General features: G+C 47.1%; 1 protein-coding gene across 1 annotated transcript in view; it reads right to left on the reverse strand.

The window, feature by feature from the left end:
- LOC130272653 (regulator of G-protein signaling 9-binding protein B-like) overlaps positions 1-24,822 on the reverse strand; it is a 38,498-nt gene extending 13,676 nt beyond the window's left edge. The window contains exons 1-2 of the mRNA XM_056518493.1: positions 24,581-24,822; positions 16,388-16,697 (exon numbers count right to left, since the gene is read on the reverse strand). Of these exons, the coding sequence (XP_056374468.1) occupies positions 16,388-16,697; positions 24,581-24,676 (406 nt within the window). The 5' untranslated portion in view covers positions 24,677-24,822. The remainder of the gene's footprint in view (positions 1-16,387; positions 16,698-24,580) is intronic.
- Between the last annotated feature and the right edge of the window lie 576 nt (positions 24,823-25,398).

Below are 25,398 nucleotides of genomic sequence, written 5' to 3' on the forward strand. Positions count from 1 at the left end.
TTTTTTGAGAAGCAAAAAAAAATAAAAAAAAGCCACCTTATATTTATTATGTAGGTCCATACGATCCTGGTGCAATCCCGACAACAAAGCGGGAACTCTGCCACTGCAGCGTTCAATTGTAAACCTTCTAACAGTAGTGTTTACACCTAGGGTTCCGGGGTATATAGAACCAGTTACTGGAACCTCTGTAGTGTGAGACTACCACTTGGGAGCTAACATGGTGAAGCTATCTCTATACTTTTCTATGTCCGTATATTTGGGTCTATGTTGGATATAGGACTAGGTGTCCACTCTATAATCTAGTAACTCTTGGTGAATGCAGATTTTCTAATGAAGTTGTGCTATCCTTAAACAGGTCCCTGAGTGTTTCCCCTGAAGAAGCAAGCGTGTTGAGCATTGTAACTGACACGCTTGCAGAAACGTGTCGAGAGTGGGATTATTGTGTGACTCATTTATTGTTATAAGCACATAGCATTGAGTTATGCAAGTGTGATCTGACCATAGAGTTTATGTATGGTAAAACTGACCCATTAAATTTGATGCAATGGTGACAAGATGGCCGCTACATATGGGCCATATGTAATCACTCTGAAGGAGATTTTTAATTATTTTCAAACGTATGTCTTTTATATGGCAATTTTTTTTTTTAAATTTACTTTTGCTTACATGCAACCTATTTATCAAATAGTCACAAGACCTTGATAAATAAATGATCTGAACTCTGGAGGCTTTTTTGTGTAATTTTAAGCCCGGATTTTGTGACGTTGCTGGGCGGAGTCTTGCGTCACTGCGCTGAGGCCTGAGTTTACGTCATGAAGGAAGACAGCGCAGCACCAACAGGCACATAAACAATAGTGAAACCACAAAAAAATAAAAAACAAAAAGGCTCGGTACTTTACCCACCCCAAAATGTGCATGAAGCTGTAATATTATGGATGTTTCTGTTAAAATTTTAGTGCCACATATGGGTTATTTACGTAGTCTGTAAAAATTCTTACACAATTATTTTGTGCCTTATTCTATTTTAACACAACATTAATTTTAAAATTTAGTTTGTACGCCAGCATGTACGTGTCCTAAAATTAACAAGGTGTACAGTGTGTATTTTCAACCTTCAAATTAACAGTTATTAGTTATATAATAAATTTTTTCTATAATTAACATTAATGTAGTAGCTTTGTTTCATGATGCAAAACAAGAACAGTTGTTAAAGTGGGTGTTAATGTCCTTGTTACGCCTAGCGCTCCGGGTCCCCGCTCCTCCCCGGAGCGCTCACGGCGTCTTTCTCCCTGCAGCGCCCCGGTCAGTCCCGCTGACCGGGAGCGCTGCACTGTCATGGCCGTCGGGGATGCGATTCGCACAGCGGGACGCGCCCGCTCGCGAATCGCATCCCAGGTCACTTACCCGTCCCGGTCCCCTGCTGTCATGTGCTGGCGCGCGCGGCTCCGCTCTCTAGGGCGCGCGCGCGCCAGCTCTCTGAGACTTAAAGGGCCAGTGCACCAATGATTGGTGCCTGGCCCAATTAGCTTAATTGGCTTCCACCTGCTCCCTGGCTATATCTGATCTCCTCCCTTGCACTCCCTTGCCGGATCTTGTTGCCTTGTGCCAGTGAAAGCGTTTAGTGTGTCCAAAGCCTGTGTACCTGAACTTCTGCTATCCATCCTGACTACGAACCTTGCCGCCTGCCCCCGACCTTCTGCTACGTCTGACCTTGCCTCTGCCTTGTCCTTCTGTCCCACGCCTTCTCAGCAGTCAGTGAGGTTGAGCCGTTGCTAGTGGATACGACCTGGTTGCTACTGCCGCAGCAAGACCATCCCGCTTTGCGGCGGGCTCTGGTGAAAACCAGTAGCCTCTTAGAACCGGTCCACTAGCACGGTCCACGCCAATCCCTCGCTGACACAGCGGATCCACAACCCGTAAGCCGAATCGTGACAGTAGATCCGGCCATGGATCCCGCTGAGGTGCCGCTGCCAAGTCTCGCTGATCTTCCCACGGTGGTCGCTCAGCAATCGCAGCAGATTGCCCAACAAGGACAGCAGCTGTCGCAGTTGACCGCCATGTTACAGCAACTTCTGCCTCTGCTACAGCAGCAACCATCTCCTCCGCCAGCTCCTGCACCTCCTCCGCAGCGAGTGGCCGCTCCTAACCTCCGCTTGTCCCTGCCGGACAAATTTGATGGGGACTCTAAACTCTGCCGTGGATTTTTGTCTCAGTGTTCCCTGCATATGGAGATGTTGTCGGACTTGTTTCCTACAGAACGGTCTAAGGTGGCGTTCGTAGTAAGCCTTCTTTCAGGAAAGGCCTTGTCTTGGGCCACACCGCTCTGGGACCGCAATGATCCTGCCACAGCCACAGTCCAGTCCTTCTTCGCTGAAGTCCGGAGTGTCTTCGAGGAGCCAGCCCGAGCTTCTTCTGCCGAGACTGCCCTGTTGAACCTGGTCCAGGGTAATTCTTCAGTGGGCGAGTACGCCATCCAATTTCGTACTCTTGCTTCCGAGTTATCATGGAATAACGAGGCTCTCTGCGCGACTTTTAAAAAAGGCCTATCCAGTCGCATCAAGGATGTGCTGGCCGCACGAGAGATTCCTGCCAACCTCCAAGAACTCATCCATTTGGCTACCCGCATTGACATGCGTTTTTCTGAGCGACACCAAGAGCTCCGCCAGGAAAAAGACTTAGATCTCTGGGCACCTCTCCCACAGCATCCTTTGCAGTCTACGCCTGGGCCTCCCGCCGAGGAGGCCATGCAAGTGGATCGGTCTCGCCTGACCCAGGAAGAGAGGAATCGCCGTAGAGAAGAAAATCTCTGTCTGTACTGTGCCAGTACCGAGCATTTCTTGGTGGATTGCCCTATCCGTTCTCCACGCCTGGGAAACGCACGCACGCACCCAGCTCACGTGCGTGTGGCGTCTCTTGGTTCTAAGTCTGCTTCTTCACGTCTCACGGTGCCCGTGCGGATTTCTCCTTCAGCCAACTCCTCCCTTTCAGCCGTGGCCTGCTTGGACTCTGGTGCCTCTGGGAATTTTATTTTGGAGTCCTTTGTGAATAAATTCAGCATCCCGGTGACCCGTCTCGTCAAGCCGCTCTACATTTCCGCGGTCAACGGAGTCAGATTGGATTGCACCGTGCGTTACCGCACAGAACCCCTCCTGATGTCTATTGGACCCCACCACGAAAGGATTGAGCTCTTCGTTCTCCCAACTGTACCTCTGAGGTCCTCCTCGGTCTGCCATGGCTGCGGCTTCATTCTCCCACCCTTGATTGGACTACCGGGGAGATCAAGAACTGGGACTCTGCCTGCCACAGGAAGTGCCTCTCCCCCCTCCCAGTCCCGTCAGGCAAGCCTCTGTGCCTCCTCATGGCTCCCGTCCTTGTGTCTCCCTGCCCCGTGCCAAGCTTCACCCTCTGCCCTCCCTCCCCATTCCTACTCCTGCTGTACTGCCTGCCGTTGAGGAAACCCTCCATTCTTTCCCGGTGTCCTCTTCCCAGGGGAGGCAGTCACCGGACAAAAAAAAGGGGAGACCTAAGGGGGGGGGTACTGTTACGCCTAGCGCTCCGGGTCCCCGCTCCTCCCCGGAGCGCTCACGGCGTCTTTCTCCCTGCAGCGCCCCGGTCAGTCCCGCTGACCGGGAGCGCTGCACTGTCATGGCCGTCGGGGATGCGATTCACACAGCGGGACGCGCCCTCTCACGAATCGCATCCCAGGTCACTTACCCATCCCGGTCCCCTGCTGTCATGTGCTGGCGCGCGCGGCTCCGCTCTCTAGGGCGCGCGCGCGCCAGCTCTCTGAGACTTAAAGGGCCAGTGCACCAATGATTGGTGCCTGGCCCAATTAGCTTAATTGGCTTCCACCTGCTCCCTGGCTATATCTGATCTCCTCCCTTGCACTCCCTTGCCGGATCTTGTTGCCTTGTGCCAGTGAAAGCGTTTAGTGTGTCCAAAGCCTGTGTACCTGAACTTCTGCTATCCATCCTGACTACGAACCTTGCCGCCTGCCCCCGACCTTCTGCTACGTCTGACCTTGCCTCTGCCTTGTCCTTCTGTCCCACGCCTTCTCAGCAGTCAGTGAGGTTGAGCCGTTGCTAGTGGATACGACCTGGTTGCTACTGCCGCAGCAAGACCATCCCGCTTTGCGGCGGGCTCTGGTGAAAACCAGTAGCCTCTTAGAACCGGTCCACTAGCACGGTCCACGCCAATCCCTCGCTGACACAGCGGATCCACAACCCGTAAGCCGAATCGTGACAGTCCTTTTCTGTGGATGTATGCACTTTCTGTAAGTCAGGTTGGACCTGGAATATATAAGCGACTTTTACATGGAGACGCAACTTTTTTTCTTTCATAAATAGCGACTATGGCATTTGATAAATTCATGACCACTGCAAAGTAAAAAAATTAAAAATTACTACGTGAGCATATTTCAGAAATGTGCTTTGGAATAAGCAAAAATCAAAAAGTTGCAGCATGTATAGCCCCTTAAGGACACAGGGCGTATCCATACGCCCCCGTTTCCAAGTCCTTAAGGACACAGGGCGTATGGATACGCCCTGCGCATTTCCGGCCCCAGCCGCTAGCTGGAGGGGAGCCGGTGCCAGATGCCTGCTGAAATCGTTCAGCAGGCATCCCGGCATATCGCCCAGGGGGATCATTATGTCCCCCCCATGTCGGCGATGGCCGCAGATCGCTGGACAATTCAGTCCAGCGATCTGCGGCGATTCCGGGTCAATCGGGTCTCCAGTGACCCGGTGATCGGGTCTCCCTTCAGAGCCGGCCCCGAACAGCCATATCCAACAGGGGTGAGGTGGCACTGGTGCCACCTCACGATCGCCCTGATTCCCGGACGACCAATCAGGGCGCCTGCTGCGGGTGTCACTCCCGCAACCCGCTCCGCCCCTCTTCCGGAAGGCGTGAGCGGGTGCGGGAAGAAGACCCCGGGAGCTGGGGACCCCGATCCCCGGCGTCCCTGTTGGGATCGGGGCCCCAGGAGCGACGGCTGCGGCGAGGGACTGACCTGCGCGGCGGCGGCGGCGTGGATCTGCAGTTGGAGGTGATTGACAGCCTCCTGCTGTTGCTTAGCAACAGCTCCCAGCTTGCAAAAAGGGCATGCTGGGAGCTGTAGTTATGCAACAGCAGGAGGCAGACCACCACAACTCCCAGCATTCCCTTATGGGCATGCTGGGACTTATAGTTTTGCAACAGCTGGAGGCACATTTTTTCTATGGAAAAGTGTACCTTCAGCTGTTGTATAACTACAACTCCCAGCTTGCACAATCAGCTAAAGTGCATGCTGAGAGTTGTAGTTTTGCAACAGCTGAAGGCACACTGAGTTAAGTAGCAAACCAGTGTGTCTCCACCTGTTGCATAACTACAATCCCCAGCATCCCCAGCCAAAGTAGTATGCCTCCGGCTGTTGCATAACTACAAGTCCCAGCATGCCCATCTGCTGTCCGTACATGCTGGGAGTTGTAGCTATTGCAACAGCTGAAGGCACACTGGTTGCAAAACACTGAGTTTGTTACCAAACTCGGTATTTCACAACCAGTGTGCCTCCAGCTGTTGCAAAACTACAACTCCCAGCATGCACTGATAGACCGTATATGCTGGGAGTTGTAGTTTTGCAACAGCTGGATGTTTCTCCCCCCCAATGTGAATATACAGGATACACTCACATGGGCGGAGGTTTACAGTAAGTATCCGGCTGCAAGTTTGAGCTGCGGCAAATTTTCTGCCGCAGCTCAAACCGCCAGCGAGAAACTACTGTGAACCCCCGTCCATGCGACTGTACCCTAAAAACACTACACTACACTAACAAAAAGTAAAAAACGCTACATATACACATACCCCTACACAGCCCCCCTCCCCTCCCCAATAAAAATGAAAAATGTCTGGTACGCCACTGTTTCCAAAACGGAGCCTCCAGCGGTTGCAAAACTACAACTCCCAGCATGCACTGATAGACCGTACATGCTGGGAGTTGTAGTTTTGCAACAGCTGGATGTTTCTCCCCCCCAATGTGAATGTACAGGGTACACTCACATGGGCAGAGGTTTACAGTAAGTATCCGGCTGCAAGTTTGAGCTGCGGCAAATTTTCTGCCGCAGCTCAAGCTGCCAGCGAGAAACTACTGTTAACCCCCGTCCGTGCAACTGTAACCTAAAAACACTAAAAACTAAATAAAATAAAAAATAAAAAACACTACATATACACATACCCCTACACAGCCACTCCTCCCCTCTCCAATAAAAATGAAAAATGTCTGGTACGCCACTGTTTCCGAAACGGAGCCTCCAGCTGTTGCAAAACAACTACTCCCAGTATTGCCAGATAGCCACTGACTGTCTAGGCATGCTGGGAGTTTTACAACAGCTGGAGGCACCCTGTTTGGGAATCACTGGCGTAGAATACCCTTATGTCCACCCCTATGCAAGTCCCTAATTTAGGCCTCAAATGCGCATGGCGCTCTCACTTTGGAGCCCTGTCGTATTTCAAGGCAACAGTTTAGGGTCACATATGGGGTATCGCCGTACTCGGGAGAAATTGTGTTAAAAATTTTGGAGGGTATTTTCTGCTATTACCCTTTTTAAAAATGTAAACATTTTGGGAAAACAAGCATTTTAGGTAAAAAAATAAATAAAAAATTTCACATATGCAAAAGTCGTGAAACACCTGTAGGGTATTAAGGTTCACATTACCCCTTGTTACGTTCCCCGAGGGGTCTAGTTTCCAAAATGGTATGTCATGTGTTTTTTTTTTTTTTGCTGTTCTGGCACCATAGGGGCTTCCTAAATGCGGCATGCCCCCAGAGCAAAATTTGCTTTCAAAAAGCCAAATGTGACTCCTTCTCTTCTGAGACCTGTAGTGCGCCAGCAGAGCATTTTTCACCCCCATATGGGGTGTTTTCTGAATCGGGAGAAATTGGGCTTCAAATTTTTAGGGTATTTTCTGCTATTACCCTTTTTAAAAATGTTAAATTTTTGGGAAACCAAGCATTTTAGGTAAAAACATTTTTTTTTAACATATGCAAAAGTCGTGAATCACCTGTGGGGTATTAAGGTTCACTTTATCCCTTGTTACGTTCCCAGAGGGGTCTAGTTTCCAAAATGGTATGCCATGTGTTTTTTTTTGCTGTCCTGGCACCATAGGGGCTTCCTAAAGGTGACATGCCCCCCAAAAACCATTTGTCACTCCTTCCCTTCTGAGCCCTCTACTGCGCCCGCTGAACAAATAGCATAGACATATGAGGTATGTCCTTACTCAAGAGAAAATGGGTTTCAAATACAAGTAAAAATTTTCTCCTTTTTACCCCTTGCAAAAATTCTAAAATTGGGTCTACAAGAACATGCGAGTGTAAAAAATGAAGATTTGGAATTTTCTCCTTCACTTTGCTGCTATTCCTGTGAAACACCTAAAGGGTTAATACACTTACTGAATGTCATTTTGAATACTTTGGGGGTGCAGTTTTTATAATGGGGTATTATATGGGGTATTTCTAATATGAAGACCCTTCAAATCCACTTCAAAACTGAACTGGTCCCTGAAAAATAGTGAGTTTGAAAATGTTGTGAAAAATTTCAAAATTGCTGCTGAACTTTGAAGCCCTCTGGTGTCTTCCAAAAGTAAAAACTCATACATTTTATGATGCAAACATAAAGTAGACATATTGTATATGTGAACCTAAATTTTTTTTATTTTGAATATCCATTTTCCTTACAAGCAGAGAGCTTCAAAGTTAGAAAAATGCAAAATGTTCATTTTTTTCATCAAATTTGGTGATTTTTCACCAAGAAAGGATGCAAGTTACCATAAAATTTTACCACTAAGTTAAAGTAGAATATGTCACGAAAAAACATTCTTGGAATCAGAATGATAACTAAAAGCATTCCAGAGTTATTAATGTTTAAAGTGACAGTGGTCAGATTTGCAAAAAACGCTCTGGTCCTTAAAGGGGTATTCCGGTGAAAACCTTTTTTCTTTTAAATCAACTGATCCCAGAAACTTAAACAGATTTGTAAATTACTTCAATTAAAAAATCTTAATCCTTCCTGTACTTATTAGCTGCTGAATACTACAGAGGAAATACTTTTATTTTTGGAACACTGTGCTCTCTGCTGACATCACGACCACAGTGCTCTCTGCTAACATTATTATAATAATAATAACTCTTTATTTATATAGCGCTCACACCTATTTGTAGATGTTGTCCTTAGTGGGATTTGACCCACAACCCCAGTGCTGCAAGGTAACAGTGCTAACCACTGAGCCATTGTGCTGCCCTAACCATACATTTGCTAAAATGGACAAAGATGTCAGCAGAGAGCACTGTGGTCATGATGTCATCAGAATCTCCACTGTAGTATTCAGCAGCTAATAAGTACAGGAAGGATTAAGATTTTTTAATAGAAGTAATTTACAAATCTGTTTAACTTTATGGCACCAGTTGATTTAAAAGAAAAAAGGTTTTCACCGGAGTACCCCTTGAAGGTGTAAAATGGCCTGGTCCTTAAAGGGGTATTCCGGCCCTAGACATCTTATCCCGTATCCAAAGGATAGGGGATAAGATGTCAGATCGCCGCGGTCCCGCTGCTGGGGACCCCCGGGATCCCCGCTGCGGCACCGCGTTATCATTACAGCACAGAGCGAGTTCGCTCTGTGCATAATGACGGGCGATACGGGGGACGGAGCAGCGTGACGTCATGGCGCCGCCCCTCGTGACATCATGGCCCGTCCCCTTAATGCAAGTCTAAGGGAGGGGGCGTGACGACCACCACGCCCCCTCCCATAGACTTGTATTGAAAGGGGCGGGCCGTGACATCACGATGCTCCGGCCCCTGTACCGCCCATCATTACGTGCAGAGCGAACTCGCTCTGTCCTGTAATGATAGCGTGGTGCCGCAGCGAGGATCCCAGGGGTCCCCAGCAGCGGGACAGCGGCGATCGGACATCTTATCCCCTATCCTTTGGATAGAGGGTAAGATGTCTAGGGGCGGAATACCCCTTTAAGGGGATAGAAAAGTTGCACGTGCACAAGTATGTGCAAATTTTTTACACAAAGAAAAATCTACTACGGAGCTTGATAACTCTCCTTCTATATTGTAGATGGACTGATTTTGTTACCTATACACAATAGGCTATTATTATACTATATTACTATCTTTGGTATCCACTAACTAATATGTAATTGGTGATTTTTTTTAACTGTATTAGTAAAAGCTAAGTTTTAATAAGCACCTTTTTCCTGAGAGATCTTTATTATTTTTTCGGAGGTCCATTTTATTGACTTTATTTTACTACAAAAAAAATAATTATAACTACGTGCACCAAAATTTATAGGTTGAAAAAGTCCTTTTCTAACTCCTATAACTTTTTAAATTTTTCTGTATACAAGGCCGTATGAGGGCTAATTTTTTTCACCGTGATCTTATGTTTTTATTGGTACCATTTTTGTTTTGATCGGACTTTTTGATCACTTTTCATAAATTTTTTTATGGTATAAAAAGTGACCAAAATACGCTATTTTGGACTTTTGAATTTTTTTATGTGTACGCCATTGACCGTGCGGTTTAATTAACAATATAAATGGGAAAAGGGGGGGGGGTGATTCAAACTTTTCTTAGGGAAGGGGTTAAATCACATTTATCTTTTTTTTTTACACTTATTTTTGTAATGTTATAGCTCACATAGGGGACTATAACATGCATTACACCAGTGGTTCTCAACCTGGGGTACTCAGCAGTTCTCCAGGGGGTACTTTAAAAAAAAATCAGTAATGGCAGCCACAGCCACTGGTTACTGGTCTTGACCACTTTGAAAGAAATGGTAGGCTGATGTCACTGCACCGAGGAGCGGAGCAAGAGGACAGCAAAGTGGAAGCGCGTGCACTGGGCTGCTGTGGGCAGTAACTATTAGGGATGTCCCAATACCATTTTTTTTCAAGACCGAGTACGAGTACCGATACTTTAATTCTAGTACTCCCTGATACCAAGTACGAGTACTTTTATTTTAAAGGGAATCTGACCCCAGGGTTACTCGGTCTCTGGCGCTGCTTACCGTGCTGATATGTGGATTACTGTTGTGTGCAATGGAGGCGACTGCTGTAATATGTAATATGAGCCAAGATCTCTCTCTTCTCTATTAGACAGAACAGGGAATTTGCATTGGCGGCCAGACCGATGTCTCCGGAGCGATTGCCCTGATGTTCACATGGGGAGCAGCATTAGAAACCGGGTCACCTGCACTATCTACCTATAAATTCAAGCTAGTGCAGGTGACTCTGCTGTAAGATTGCCTTTAATAGTAGGTAGTATCCCCTTGTAGGTAGTATAGATAGTTGCAGACATTAGTAGCAGCCCCCCTGTAGACCGCAGCCCCACCGCTGTAGACCACAGCCCTCCCCTTGTAGACAGCGCCCCCCTCTTGTAGACAGCACCCCCTCTTGTCCCCCTTGTAGACAGCGCCCCCCCGTGTCCCCCTTGTAGACAACAGGCCCCCCCTTGTAGACAGTTCTCCCTCTTGTCCCCCTTACAGACAGCAGGCCCCCCCTTGTAGACAGTGCCCCGCCCCTTGTCCCCCTTGTAGACAGCAGGCCCTCCCACTTCATAGAAAGCAGGTTCCCCCACTTTGCAGACAGCGCTCCCTCTTGTACACCTTGTAGACAGCAGGGTCCCCCCTTGTAGGGAGCAGTGTCCCTCCTTATAGACAGCAGCCCCCCCCCCCCTTATAGACAGCAGCCCCCCCCCCCCTTATAGACCGCAGGCCCCTTCTTATAAACAGAATATATGCCTCCTTCGTAGCGTTACGCTGGGTGCAGCGGAGGAGAAGTGACATGTATGTCACATGCTCCTCCATAGGATGCCATGATGCGATCGGCCCAGCAGCAGGTATTGGACATGGTACCGGGGACATTAAACGAGTCCCCAACACCATGCAAATGCTGAGTATCGGCCACGATACTGATACTAGTATCGGTATCGGGACATCCCTAGTATACTACCATCAGCTTTGTTGCTCCACTGCCCCTGCAGACCGGGGACCTACTGCTAGGAATCATAGAAATTGGTCCCCAGAGCAGAGAAGCAGTGGAGCACCAAAGCGGTACAGTATGGCGGCTTACAACTATATATGGGGGCAGTTTGGGGGCCTACAGCTATATTTGGGGGCACAGAGGGGGGCAAACAACTTTATGGGGATGCAAAGTGGGTACTATTACTATGTGTTACAATAAATATGGGGAGTTTGTAAATTGGTGGGTATTGTACTGCAGAAAGGATCCTAAAATGTTTGTTTGGCTGGTTCTGTGGAGAAGTCTTGTATGGGAGAAATCTTAATAGCGGTCTAGGCCAGATAGGGCAGAAAAGAAAAGCAAACAACTGTGGTTAGAGAATATGTCACCTGTAAATTGGGGGACTGGGGAGATAGGGAGAGGAACAGGGAGCCTGTTATAGAGGAAAGTACAGCATATGAATTATACTATAATCATTACAAAATGTCTCTAATATGGGGTACAATTTTTTGGGAATGGGATGTCAAGGGGTACTCAGACAAAAAAAGGTTGAGAACCACTGCATTACACTGATCTCGTACACTGATCAGTGTTATGCCATAGCATAGCATTGATCAGTGTTTCTGCAGCTTGACTGCTCCTGCCTGGATCTCAGGCAGGGAGCGGTCATTCATCGATCGGACAGCAACCGGGACCCACCAGGTATGAAACGGGCTCACCTGCTGAGCGTACATCATACCACAGGAGCCGCAAATGGACGTTAATGAACGTCCATTTGCGGCAAGGGGTTAAATGGGCCCTGGCAGATACAAAAAGTTTTTATATGTTGTACATCTTGGAAAAACATTAACCTTTCTGACATTCTTCATAGCAGAATTTTATTTACTTTTTACTGATATCATGACTAATAAAATCATGGCTTTGTCCAAGCTGAAGCACAGGCATGGACAAAGTCCAATAAGTGAGGGTGGGATAGCACTCCTCTGTGCTGTCTGATAGAACAGGAAAGAGCACAGTGGAGTACTATCAGACAGGAGAGCAAAGAGGAGTGCTATCAGACAGGAGAGAGCACAGAGGAGTATTATCAGACAGGAGAGAGCACAGAGGAGTACTATCAGACAGGAGAGAGCACAGAGGAATAGAGGAGTACTATCAGACAGGGGAGACCACAGAGGAGTACTATCAGACAGGAGAGAGCACAGAGGAGTCCTATCACACAGGAGAGAACACAGAGGAGTCCTATCAGACAGGAGAGAGCACAGAGGAGTACTATCAGACAGGAGAGAGCACAGAGGAGTCCTATCAGACAGGAGAGAGCACAGAGGAATAATATCAGAGAGGGGAGAGCACAGAGGAGTAGAGGAGTACTATCAGAAAGGGGAGAGCACAGCTAAGTACTATCAGACAGGAGAGAACACAGAGGAGTCCTATCAGACAGGAGAGAGCACAGAGGGGTCCTATCAGACAGGAGAGAGCACAGAAGAGTCCTATCAGACAGAAGAGAGCACAGAGGAGTACTATCAGACGGTAGAGAGCACAGAAGAGTCCTATCAGACAGAAGAGAGCACAGAAGAGTCCTATCAGACAGAAGAGAGCACAGAAAAGTCCTATCAGACAGGAGAGAGCACAGAGAAGTACTATCAGACAGAAGAGAGCACAGAGGAGTACTATCAGACAGGAGAGAGCACAGAGGAGTCCTATCAGACAGGAGAGAGCACAGAAGAGTACTATCAGACAGGAGAGAGCACAGAAGAGTCATATCAGACAGAAGAGATCACAGAGGAGTATTATCAGACAGGAGAGAGCACAGATGAGTACTATCAGACTGGAGAGAGCACAGAGGAGTACTATCAGACAGGGGAGAGCACATAGGAGTAATATAAGAGAGGGGAGAGCACAGAGGAGTACTATCAGACAGGGGAGAGCACATAAGAGTAATATAAGGGAGGGGAGAGCACAGAGGAGTACTATCAGACAGGGGAGAGCACAGCTAAGTACTATCAGACAGGAGAGAACACAGAGGAGTCCTATCAGACAGGAGAGAGCACAGAGGAGTCCTATCAGACAGGAGAGAGCACAGAAGAGTCCTATCAGACAGAAGAGAGCACAGAGGAGTACTATCAGACGGGAGAGAGCACAGAAGAGTCCTATCAGACAGAAGAGAGCACAGAAGAGTCCTATCAGACAGAAGAGAGCACAGAAGAGTCCTATCAGACAGAAGAGAGCACAGAAAAGTCCTATCAGACAGGAGAGAGCACAGAGAAGCACTATCAGACAGAAGAGAGCACAGAGGAGTACTATCAGACAGGAGAGAGCACAGAGGAGTCCTATCAGACAGGAGAGAGCACAGAAGAGTACTATCAGACAGGAGAGAGCACAGAAGAGTCATATCAGACAGAAGAGATCACAGAGGAGTATTATCAGACAGGAGAGAGCACAGATGAGTACTATCAGACAGGAGAGAGCACAGAGGAGTACTATCAGATTGGAGAGAGCACAGAGGAGTACTATCAGACAGGGGAGAGCACATAGGAGTAATATAAGAGAGGGGAGAGCACAGAGGAGTACTATCAGACAGGGGAGAGCACATAGGAGTAATATAAGAGAGGGGATAGCACAGAGGAGTACTATCAGACAGTGGAGAGCACAGATGAGTACTATCAGACAGGAGAGAGCACAGAGGAGTCCTATCAGACAGGAGAGAGCACAGAAGAGTACTATCAGACAGGAGAGAGTACAGAAGAGTCCTATCAGACAGAAGAGATCACAGAGGAGTGCTATCAGACTAGAGAGAGCACAGAGGAGTATTATCAGACAGGAGAGAGCACAGAGGAGTCCTATCAGACAGGAGAGAGCATAGAGGAGTCCTATTAGACAGGAGAGAGCACAGAGGAATACTATCAGACAGGAGAGAGCACAGAGGAGTAGAGGAGAACTATCAGACAGGGGAGAGCACAGAGGAGTACTATCAGACAGGAGAGAGCACAGAGGAGTGTTATCAGACAGGAGAGAGCACAGAGGAGTCATATCAGACAGGAGAGAGCACAGAGGAGTCCTATCAGACAGGAGAGAGCACAGATGGGTCCTATCAGACCGGAGATAACACAGAGGAGTCTTATCAGACAGGAGAGAGCACAGAGGTGTACTATCAGACAGGAGAGAGCACAGAGGAGTACTATCAGACAGAAGAGAGCACAGAGGAGTACTATCAGACGGGAGAGAGCACAGAAGAGTCCTATCAGACAGAAGAGAGCACAGAAGAGTCCTATCAGACAGAAGAGAGCACAGAAGAGTCCTATCAGACAGAAGAGAGCACAGAAAAGTCCTATCAGACAGGAGAGAGCACAGAGAAGCACTATCAGACAGAAGAGAGCACAGAGGAGTACTATCAGACAGGAGAGAGCACAGAGGAGTCCTATCAGACAGGAGAGAGCACAGAAGAGTACTATCAGACAGGAGAGAGCACAGAAGAGTCATATCAGACAGAAGAGATCACAGAGGAGTATTATCAGACAGGAGAGAGCACAGATGAGTACTATCAGACAGGAGAGAGCACAGAGGAGTACTATCAGATTGGAGAGAGCACAGAGGAGTACTATCAGACAGGGGAGAGCACATAGGAGTAATATAAGAGAGGGGAGAGCACAGAGGAGTACTATCAGACAGGGGAGAGCACATAGGAGTAATATAAGAGAGGGGATAGCACAGAGGAGTACTATCAGACAGTGGAGAGCACAGATGAGTACTATCAGACAGGAGAGAGCACAGAGGAGTCCTATCAGACAGGAGAGAGCACAGAAGAGTACTATCAGACAGGAGAGAGTACAGAAGAGTCCTATCAGACAGAAGAGATCACAGAGGAGTGCTATCAGACTAGAGAGAGCACAGAGGAGTATTATCAGACAGGAGAGAGCACAGAGGAGTCCTATCAGACAGGAGAGAGCATAGAGGAGTCCTATTAGACAGGAGAGAGCACAGAGGAATACTATCAGACAGGAGAGAGCACAGAGGAGTAGAGGAGAACTATCAGACAGGGGAGAGCACAGAGGAGTACTATCAGACAGGAGAGAGCACAGAGGAGTGTTATCAGACAGGAGAGAGCACAGAGGAGTCATATCAGACAGGAGAGAGCACAGAGGAGTCCTATCAGACAGGAGAGAGCACAGATGGGTCCTATCAGACCGGAGATAACACAGAGGAGTCTTATCAGACAGGAGAGAGCACAGAGGTGTACTATCAGACAGGAGAGAGCACAGAGGAGTACTATCAGACAGAAGAGAGCACAGAGGAGTCCTATCAGACAGGGGAGAGCATAGAGGAGTCCTATCAGAAAGGAGAGAGCATAGAGGAGTCCTATTAGACAGGAGAGAGCACAGAGGAATACTATCAGTCAGGAGAGAGCACAGAGGAGTAGAGGAGTACTATCAGACAGGAGAGAGCACAGATGAGTGTTATCAGACAGGAGAGAGCACAGAGGAGTCATATCAGACAGGAGAGAGCACAGATGGGTCCTATCAGACCGGAGATAACACAGAGGAGTCCTATCAGACAGGAGAGAGCACAGAGGTGTACTATCAGACAGGAGAGAGCACAGAGGAGTACTATCAGACAGGAGAGAGCACAGAGGAGTCCTATCAGACAGGGGAGAGCACAGAGGAGTACTATCAAACGGGAGAGAGCACAGAGGAGTACTATCAGACAGGGGAGAGCACAGAGGAATAATATCAGAGAGGGGAGAGCACAGAGGAGTAGAGGAGTACTATCAGAAAGGGGAGAGCACAGCTAAGTACTATCAGACAGGAGAGAACACAGAGGAGTCCTATCAGACAGGAGAGAGCACAGAGGAGTCCTATCAGACAGGAGAGAGCACAGAAGAGTCCTATCAGACAGAAGAGAGCACAGAGGAGTCCTATCAGACAGAAGAGAGCACAGAAAAGTCCTATCAGACAGGAGAGAGCACAGAGAAGTACTATCAGACAGAAGAGAGCACAGAGGAGTACTATCAGACAGGAGAGAGCACAGAGGAGTGCTAGCCCACCCTCACTTACTGGACTTTGTTCATGCCTGTGCTTAAGCTTGGACAAAGCCATAGTTTTATAAACCATGATTTCTATAAAAAAGGAAATAACATTTTCTTATGAAGTATATTAGAAAAGTTAATGTTTTGCCAAGATGTAAAACATATAAAAAGTTTTTGTATCTAACAGTGCCCATTTAAGTTTCAACTAATAATATCATTTTCTTTACATTTCTGTACATAAGGGATTAAGTCTGTAGAAGTGATTAGACTTCTAATCCTAAACACAGTAAAGAACATTATATATTTATCCCTCCACGACTCTTGGTAATGCCTTTAGTTAGCTGATGTATGACTCTTAGTATGCTGCTTACCTGTAACACCAGTCTGTATTGCTGGTTGATAAGTTGATGAGAGGGGAACAGCAAGACCCAAGTCAAACACTTTGCACATGTCATTTTGCAAAAGCTCTAAGCAACTGGCAAACTGCACCCATAGTCGCTCCAACACCCGCCGATCTTCCTTTCCCAACTGCTTATCTCGAAGAGCAGCGGTTAGTATATTTCTGTTGGTTACTGCTAGCTCTTGTGCTCTTTCTCTTGTGCGTCTCAATTCATCACGTAGGTGCTTGCAGTCTGATGATCCACCAACAGTGATTGCCAAGTGTCTGTAGCAGGCCACAACCTTATCATTAATACAGGAAAGAAAAAAGAGCGTAAAAAAAAATATATATATTCATAAATGTTAACGTGTTTGGTTCAGCCATTTACTACATGAACCATTCTGGAATAAACAGAATGCCAATAGCTAGTAAGCTCAAAGGTGACCTGAGGAACAATATGTGTGGGGGCTCATGACTTCTTATTGACACACCTATTGTGACTTTCCCAGGTTCTGTTATTCTTATTTGGGTCTCCCATATAGTGCAAAAATAGGTATTATTGATATTATATTGATGGATGGTTGATTAATGTAAATTATACAGAACTTTATATTGTCATGTCTTTTGGAGTGTGTGCTTCTATATTGTAGCCCCCTTCTTGATATGGCTTCTATCTTCATGTGAGCTTTTAAATGTTTTTAACTGCTTCATGACCCAGCAATTGTTTTTGGCTTACATTATTTTTCCTCCTCACATTCTAAGACCCATAACTTTTTTATTTTTCACTAACAAAGTTGTATTAGAGCTTCTTTTTTTGTGGGACAAGTTGTACTATTCATTGGATCATTTTATTTTATAAAATAATGTATTACAGAGCCAGAAACTATATATGTAGGACATAATTGGGAAAAAAAACAATCGCCGTTCAACTGAGCGCTGGGAAGAACGAGTACGTCCCCGTTCTTTAATAGCAACCCATCAGCAGCTCACAATTACATAGCAGAGCTGCTGATGGGTCCCCTAGACACTAGGGATTACCCCCATTTGATGTTTAAATACTGTGATCCCTATTGATCAGGGAATTTAACCATTTCCGATGCTCTGATAGCAGCCAGGCATCTGTTGGTTATGACGCAGACTGGACACCCGAGCCTGCAACATATTTCCCCCACCCAACCCATGGCATACCAGTCTGTCATGGGTCGGGAAGGGGTTAATCCATAGTGTTTAGTGTTTTGAAACATGTTTCTTCAATAAAATGTAAAGATATATAATTTTACAGTCGTGACCTAAAGTTTTGAGACTGGCATACATTTTGGTTTTCACAAAGTTTGTTGCTTTAGTTTGTGCATTAACTTTAGATTATGAAGAGTGATCAGATGAATTGCAATACATTGCAAAGTCATTCTTAGCCATGAAAAGAAACCCAAACATTTTTTCCATTGAATATTACCAGAACTTGTGGTCAATCTGCAAGGAACAGGTAGACAAACAAAAACACAGAAATTCTGCTATTAGTGAGGATTTTGCCCATAAGCTGATATCCAGCATGCCAGGGCGAATTGCAAAAGTCTTGAAAAAGAGGGGTCAACATTGTGAATATTGAATCTTTGCATAAACTTTAAGGGCACGATCTCACGCAGCACCCGGCATTCTAAACCCTTTGTGATGCTGACACACCTCCTCCCATAGACAAGGGGCATGGCCGTCACGTCATGACCACGGCCGATCGCTCCAAGCGTTCTGAAGAAAATGTTCATGTGAGCGGCAAGGAGGTAGTAGATCTGCTGAGCCTGTGTGAATGATGGCTTGGACCGTGTCAGGGAACGGAGTCTAAGGTGCTGCAAAGCGGGATGAAGTTGCTGCAGCAGGCGGCACCAAGGTCACTACCTCTGACACGACTCGTCCACACAGGCTGCTGAGGAGAAAACAAGGTACAAGAGGAATAAGGCAACACGTAGACAGGATAGCAGAAGGTCAGGGCAGGCGGCACCCTAGCGACAAAAGCGACGTAGTCAGAGGTCAATAGGCAGGCGGCACAGGAGTAAGGTCAGGTCACGGAGCAGGTAGGTCAGGAACACGGTAAGGCAAGACACAATAAACACTTTCACTAGGGCACTGGGCACACAAAGATCTGGCAATAGGTAGTGGGAGGTGCGCATACTTATAGAGAAGGGACAGGTGCAAACAATAATTAAGCACTGGCCATTTAAATCTCAGAGCTCCAGCGCACGTGCGCCCTAGGAGGCGGGGGACGTGTGCGCCGGCGATGTAAGAACACAGAGGAGGTGAGTGACGGCCTGAGATTCGCATGCAGGCGTGTCTTGTGATGCGATTCCCGGGCCGGCCGGAGGGAGAGAGCGATCGCGGCCAGTATGACTGGCCGGAGCGCTAGCCGTAACAGTTCAGAATGCCAGGACATGTTAGTACCCCTTTAATGTATTTGTCAACAAAAGTAAAAAAAAAAAAAAATGAAATCCCCATAATTGTATTTCAGTATATACGATAGAAACATCTAAATAGAAGACCTAAAATCACTGATGCAGCAAACTATGTGAAGATCAAAAATGTTGTCAGTATTAAAATTTTTGGCCATGGTACATTTTTGAGTGCACGTCTAATACTCCCCTTATGTCTTTTTCGATGATTATTGCTACAGAGCATGACTGCTTGCACCCCATTCCAATTTTATTTATGGTTGAGCTCCCATTTCCTTTATTTTTTGTGCTTAATGTTAAGTCCATAACACTTATGAGCATGAAATAAAACTGAGTGGGAATCAATATTTAATGGGATAAACGACAGTCTTACATCTCAAAATGTGGACAAGAAAACGTTGTCCGCATATAGAGCTACATAGAGCTTCTATTTAACAATGGCTCAATTGCATACTGTGAATAAGTACTGATTTTGAAAATCAGAGCTCTTTTACAGAGCCTATTCTTCGCTCGGGTTGCTGCATCATTGAAGCTGAGAGAGCAGCAGGATGAGCTTTTTCAGCTCCACAGAATATCATTAGAGAGGTGGGGAAAAAGGGCACCTGCCAGAGAAAAGGCAGACACAGCTTGCAACACTTACAGGTCAATGGTGAATGAGTTGCACTATAAAGGAAGCAGAATTCTAGGGACTAGGGTCATAGGTCAACAATGACTGTGTTGCATTATAAACGATGCAGGATGCTCCTTGCTTCAGCACAATCCCTACCTCCATACAAACCTAGCGAAGGGGGGGGGGGGGGGTTATATGTAACATATGACCGCTCCCAGACCCCAGAATTCTTTGTAGTGTAACACAGGGGCGGACATATCGCTTGTGCAGCAGGTTCAGCTGCACAGGGGCCCAGCGTGGGAGGGGGCCCGCCCTCACACGCTGGGCCGGTCCTACCATCGGACCCAGTGGACAGGGCCGCCATCAGGGGGTAAACCCATACACTTGTATGGGGCCCGGAGCTTCAGGGAGGCCCGGACGTCCCTGTACTTTTTTTTTTCCGGCTAGTCAGTGAGTGACTGCGACTGTCACTCACTGACTCCTGGCTGGGTACCCGTCAGAACTATGACCGGGCCTCATAGTCTGGGGGGCCCGCAGGACTATGAGGCCCGCTCTTTCTAGGGCGCAGGCCCCTTAAGAAGTACGGCAGGGCCGGACAGGCCAGGGGCTGATGGGAGTCGACGTGCCCCGCGCAGGCACGCACGTCTACTCCAGTCACCTGACCTGTCCCGGCGCGATCTCCAGTCCAGCAGCCTCCCGACGGATCCTCCCCGTGCAGTGGAACACTGTGACAGGAGCAGCAGCTGCACCGAACCCCGGCAGGGTGAGTGAACGGGGGGGGGGGGGGGGGGGGGGGTTGGATGGGGGCTATGTTGTTTGCAGACTACAATGGTGATGAGAGGTGCAAGGGAACAGGTGCTTGGGGTCTTATAGGGGTGATGAGAGGGGGGTTATGGGGGGTAATGAGAGGTGCAGGGGGGTGTTATAGGGGTGATGAGAGGGGGGTTATGGGGGTGATGAGAGGTGCAGGGGGGGTTATGGGGGTGATGAGAGGGGGGTTATGGGGGTGATGAGAGGTGCAGGGGGGGTTATGGGGGTGATGAGAGGGGGGTTATGGGGGTGATGAGAGGTGCAGGGGGGTGTTATGGGGGTGATGAGAGATGCAGGGGGGTTATGGGGGTGATGAGAGATGCAGGGGGGTTATGGGGGTGATGAGAGATGCAGGGGGGGTTATGGGGGTGATGAGAGATGCAGGGGGGTTATGGGGGTGATGAGAGATGCAGGGGGGTTATGGGAGTGATGAGAGATGCAGGGGGGTTATGGGGGTGATGAGAGATGCAGGGGGGTTATGGGGGTGATGAGAGATGCAGGGGGGTTATGGGAGTGATGAGAGATGCAGGGGGGGTTATGGGGGTGATGAGAGATGCAGGGGGGTTATGGGGGTGATGAGAGGGGGGTTTTGGGGGGTAATGAGAGGTGCAGGGGGGTGTTATAGGGGTGATTAGAGGGGGGGTTATGGGGGTGATGAGAGGTGCAGGGGGGTGTTATAGGGGTGATGAGAGGGGGGGTTATGGGGGTGATGAGAGATGCAGGGGGGTTATGGGGTGATGAGAGATGCAGGGGGGTTATGGGGGTGATGAGAGATGCAGGGGGTTATGGGGGTGATGAGAGATGCAGGGGGGTTATGGGGGTGATGAGAGGGGGGTTATGGGGGTGATGAGAGATGCAGGGGGGGTTATGGGAGTGATGAGAGATGCAGGGGGGTTATGGGGGTGATGAGAGATGCAGGGGGGTTATGGGAGTGATGAGAGGTGCAGGGGGTGTTATGGAGGTGATGAGAGGGGGGGTGTTATGGGGTGATGAGAGGTGCAGGGGGGGTTATGGGGGTGATAAGAGGTGCAGGAGGGTGTTATGGGGGTGAAGAGAGGTGCAGGGGGGTGTTATGGGGGTGGTGAGAGATGCAGGGGGGGGTTATAGTAGTGATGAGGAGAGGTGCAGGGGGATTATAGTAGTGATGAGGAGAGGTGTGGGGGGGGGTTATAGTAGTGATGAGGAGAGGTGTGAGGGGTTATAGTAGTGATGAGGAGAGGTGCGGGGGGTTATAGTAGTGATGAGGAGAGGTGCGGGGGTTATAGTAGTGATGAGGAGAGGTGTGGGGGGTTATAGTAGTGATGAGGAGAGGTGCGGGGGGGTTATAGTAGTAGTGATGAGGAGAGGTGTGGGGGGGGTTATAGTAGTGATGAGAGGTGCCTGGGGGGGTTATAGTAGTGATGAGGAGAGGTGCGGGGGGGTTATAGTAGTGATGAGGAGAGGTGTGGGGGGTTATAGTAGTGATGAGGAGAGGTGCAGGGGGTTATAGTAGTGTTGAGGAGAGGTTTGGCAGGGGTTATTGGGGTGATGAGGAATGATGAGGACACAGAGGATAAGAGGTATTATATTTAGTGGGTATAGTGTGTGGCAGGATTATATTTAGTGGGCACAGTGTATAGCAGTATTATATTCAGGGTACAGTGTATAGCAGTATTATATTCAGGGTACAGTGTGTGGCAGGATTATATTTAGTGGGCACAGTGTATATCAGTATTATATTCAGGGTACAGTGTATAGCATTATTATATTCAGGGTACAGTGTATAGCAGTATTATATTCAGGGTACAGTGTGTGGCAGTATTATATTCAGGTTACAGTGTGTGGCAGGATTATATTTAGTGGATACAGTGTATAGCAGTATTATATTTAGTGGGTACAGTGTACAGCAGTATTATATTCAGGTTACAGTGTCTGGCAGTATTATATTTAGGGTACAGTGTGGGGCAGTATTATATTTAGTAGGTACAGTGAATAGCAGTATTATATTTAGTGGGTACAGTGTATGGCAGTATTCTATTCATGGTACAGTGTGTGGCAGTATTATATTCAGGGTACAGTGTGTGGCAGTATTATATTCAGGGTACAGTGTGTGGCAGTATTATATTCAGGGTACAGTGTGTGGCAGGATTATATTCAGGGTACAGTGTGTGGCAGGATTATATTCAGGGTACAGTGTGGGGCAGTATTTTATTTAGGTTACACTTTCTGGCAAGGTTATAATGATTATTGTCTTCATGCAGAGGATGAGGATCTGCTGACAGTGAGGAGCCAATGATGTCCGGATGTCAGACTCTGCAGAGAAGATGGAGCTGGGGGAAGACCTGGTCTCTGGACGAGATGAAGAAGAAAAGATTACAGAGAAGATATCACTTAAGTCAGAAGACGTCACTCAGGTCACTGACATCATTGTGTGTTCTTATGACTGTCCCATCAGAGCTGTAGTCACTTGTAAGTTCTGCAGTGATGATGGGTAAAACTGTGTCCAATCTGTGTCTCTTCAGCTGTTACAAAACTACAACTCCCATTGCCAGAGGCTCTTCAGACATGATGGGAGTTTTAGCTTTCCAACAGCTGGAGAACCACTTCAACCAAGGTGATCGGTGGGGGTCTCAGGCCTTGAGTTGTGTAAGGGGCCCCGAAATTTCTGATGGCAGCCCTGCCAGTGCACATATGACAGGGAAACCAGTCTTGCCCAGTCACTAAACTGCTACTTACATCTGCCCATGGGGACTTCCTGGCTGAGGTACGTGCGGTGAGTGACGTCATCGCAAGCACCTGGACGCTGACGTCCAGCGCAGAGCGTTCGATAACGTCACTTATAGCGCGCACCTCTGCCAGGAAGTCCTCTCAGGCAGATGTAAGTAGTGCAGGCAAGGTAAGAGTGTGTGGGTGAGTGAGAGTGTGTGTGTGTGTTTGTTTGTTGGGGTTATCCTACACTACCTAATGTGGGGAATATATGCAACGCTACCTAATGTGGGGAAATTATGCAATGCTACCTAATGTGGGGAATATATGCTACATAATGTGAGGAAACTATGCTACCTAATGTGGGGGAACTGCTGCCTACCTAATGCAGATTAATGTGAGTTGCAGTGCAATTTTATGGCATATTACTTTTTTTTTTGGGGGGGGGGGGGGGGGGGGGGCCCAGGCACATTCTTTGCACAGGGGCCCTCTGTTGTCTGTGTCCGCCCCTGGTGTAACATATGACCCCCAGCATAATTTTTAGTACAACATATAACCCCCCCCCCCCCAGCATCCTTTATAGTGAAAATAGATGAAGGCCTAACTACTATATGGGGACACAATGGGGGCCCTATTACTGTGTGGGGCAATATACATGGGGAGTTTATGTAGAGATGGGGATTGAAAAATTAGCTTGAAAAATGTGGTGTTGCCCACTTTACAGTTTTATTATAAAACTTGATGAAGGCTTTAGATATATTCTGATAAAACAAAGCATAATACAATCTATACGTTCACCTTGATGTCATATAAGAAAAGCTAGGTAGAAAAAGTATTGTTCTTGTCTAAAAGTCACTCGTTGAACTTTGCAGCCAATCTTAGTTTCTGACCTGGACTGAAAGAATGTAAGGTAGATTTTGTTTGGTTGCTTTGAGCATCCATCCCTTTTTTTTAACCATCCTAGGTTATAAACATCAGGCCTATAGTTCATTTGTTCACTGGAACACTATAGGTACATTTAAAAAAGGACATATAAAGATTTAAAATGCACTGTAAAGTTCAGACAAAATAACTACCATCACTTCTGTAGCTGATGTTTTTCTATTCTGATGAGAATACTCTATGTTCTGGAAATTGTCACTGTTTATGGTCAATTCCTAGTACCGTTTGCTTGTGTGATTTAAGATCCAACCTCTTTTAGTTATGTATGATGACTATTTTCATCTACATACTTTTTTCATAGCAATACCTACCTTCTTTCTTCATTTACACTTCAGGATTTCACAAACAAATATTAAAGTCACTTCTTTCTCCTCTATCTAAAATAGAACGGCTCTGCTTTCTCCAGCAGCTTTCTACACTACACATAATCCTACCATATATCTATTCTTGTCCAACTACGCTGCCTGGTCATCTGGCTCATCTCATTCAGTAGGCAGCACTTATCCTTGTACTGACATTGAGCACTTGTCAACCACACAACAGATACAGTATAACACAATGGTGCAGAACAATTTAAGAATTCATTTGCAGTAACCTGATTTATCAATAAAAGTGCCTTGAGAAGAATTATTAAATATAATCGCACACAAAAACGGTCATGAAAGCATTTTACTTGGTAAGAACAGTAACAATGAAATACCTTGTTTAGTGCCTCTACTACAGTGTTGCATTCATCCCTCACTTTCTGAAAGTTCACCTTCTCTTCGATGGCCACCTTATTATTTTGCATAGGCATCGCTGCTCAGTTGTTTTGAGAAGACGCCGATAAGTTTTGAAATTCACCAAACCGCTTGTTGCTGTTTCTCTATTGTTGAAGTTGCCATCTCCAGCCTTGAATTGTTGGGTGCTATGATGCTCTGTAGCACCTCATTAGGGCATAAAATGTTCCTTTTTAGTGTGAAATAGTGGTAGCAGCCTTCCTGAATCCAGTTGAGCAGAAGCTTTAGCAAGAAGAGTGCTGATAAGTAATCCAAGGGATTAGGAAAGGAGGTTCCAACCTCGGTGAAATGAAAAGGCCTTCGTAATCTCTTTATCCCATACTCTTAGCTTTGGAGCCCAAGTGATCTCTATGCAGCTCTGTTGTATTCTATTTTACAAAGTTATGCTTAGATGCTATTCTGTAAAGTTTTTTTTTGTTATGATTTTTGTGCTCCAGAAGCACCAATATGTGTAGACTGTAATGTGCTGTGTATCGTTTAGACACCTTATACCAGGGGTCCTCAAACTTTTTAAACGGGGGGCCAGTTCACGGTCCCTCAGACCGTTGGAGGGCCGGACTATAGATAATAAAACATGAATAAATTCCTATGCACACTTATATATCTTATTAGTGGACTACCACTTTAAGTACACAGCACAGTTGCCCCCACATTAGGTTGGCAGTATAGATCCCCCACATTAGGTTGTAGTTCCCCCACATTAGGGTTGGCAATACAGTTCCCCCACATTAGGGTTGGC

Source organism: Hyla sarda, chromosome 5 (genome assembly GCF_029499605.1).
Source record: "Hyla sarda isolate aHylSar1 chromosome 5, aHylSar1.hap1, whole genome shotgun sequence".
Taxonomy (NCBI): domain Eukaryota; kingdom Metazoa; phylum Chordata; class Amphibia; order Anura; family Hylidae; genus Hyla; species Hyla sarda.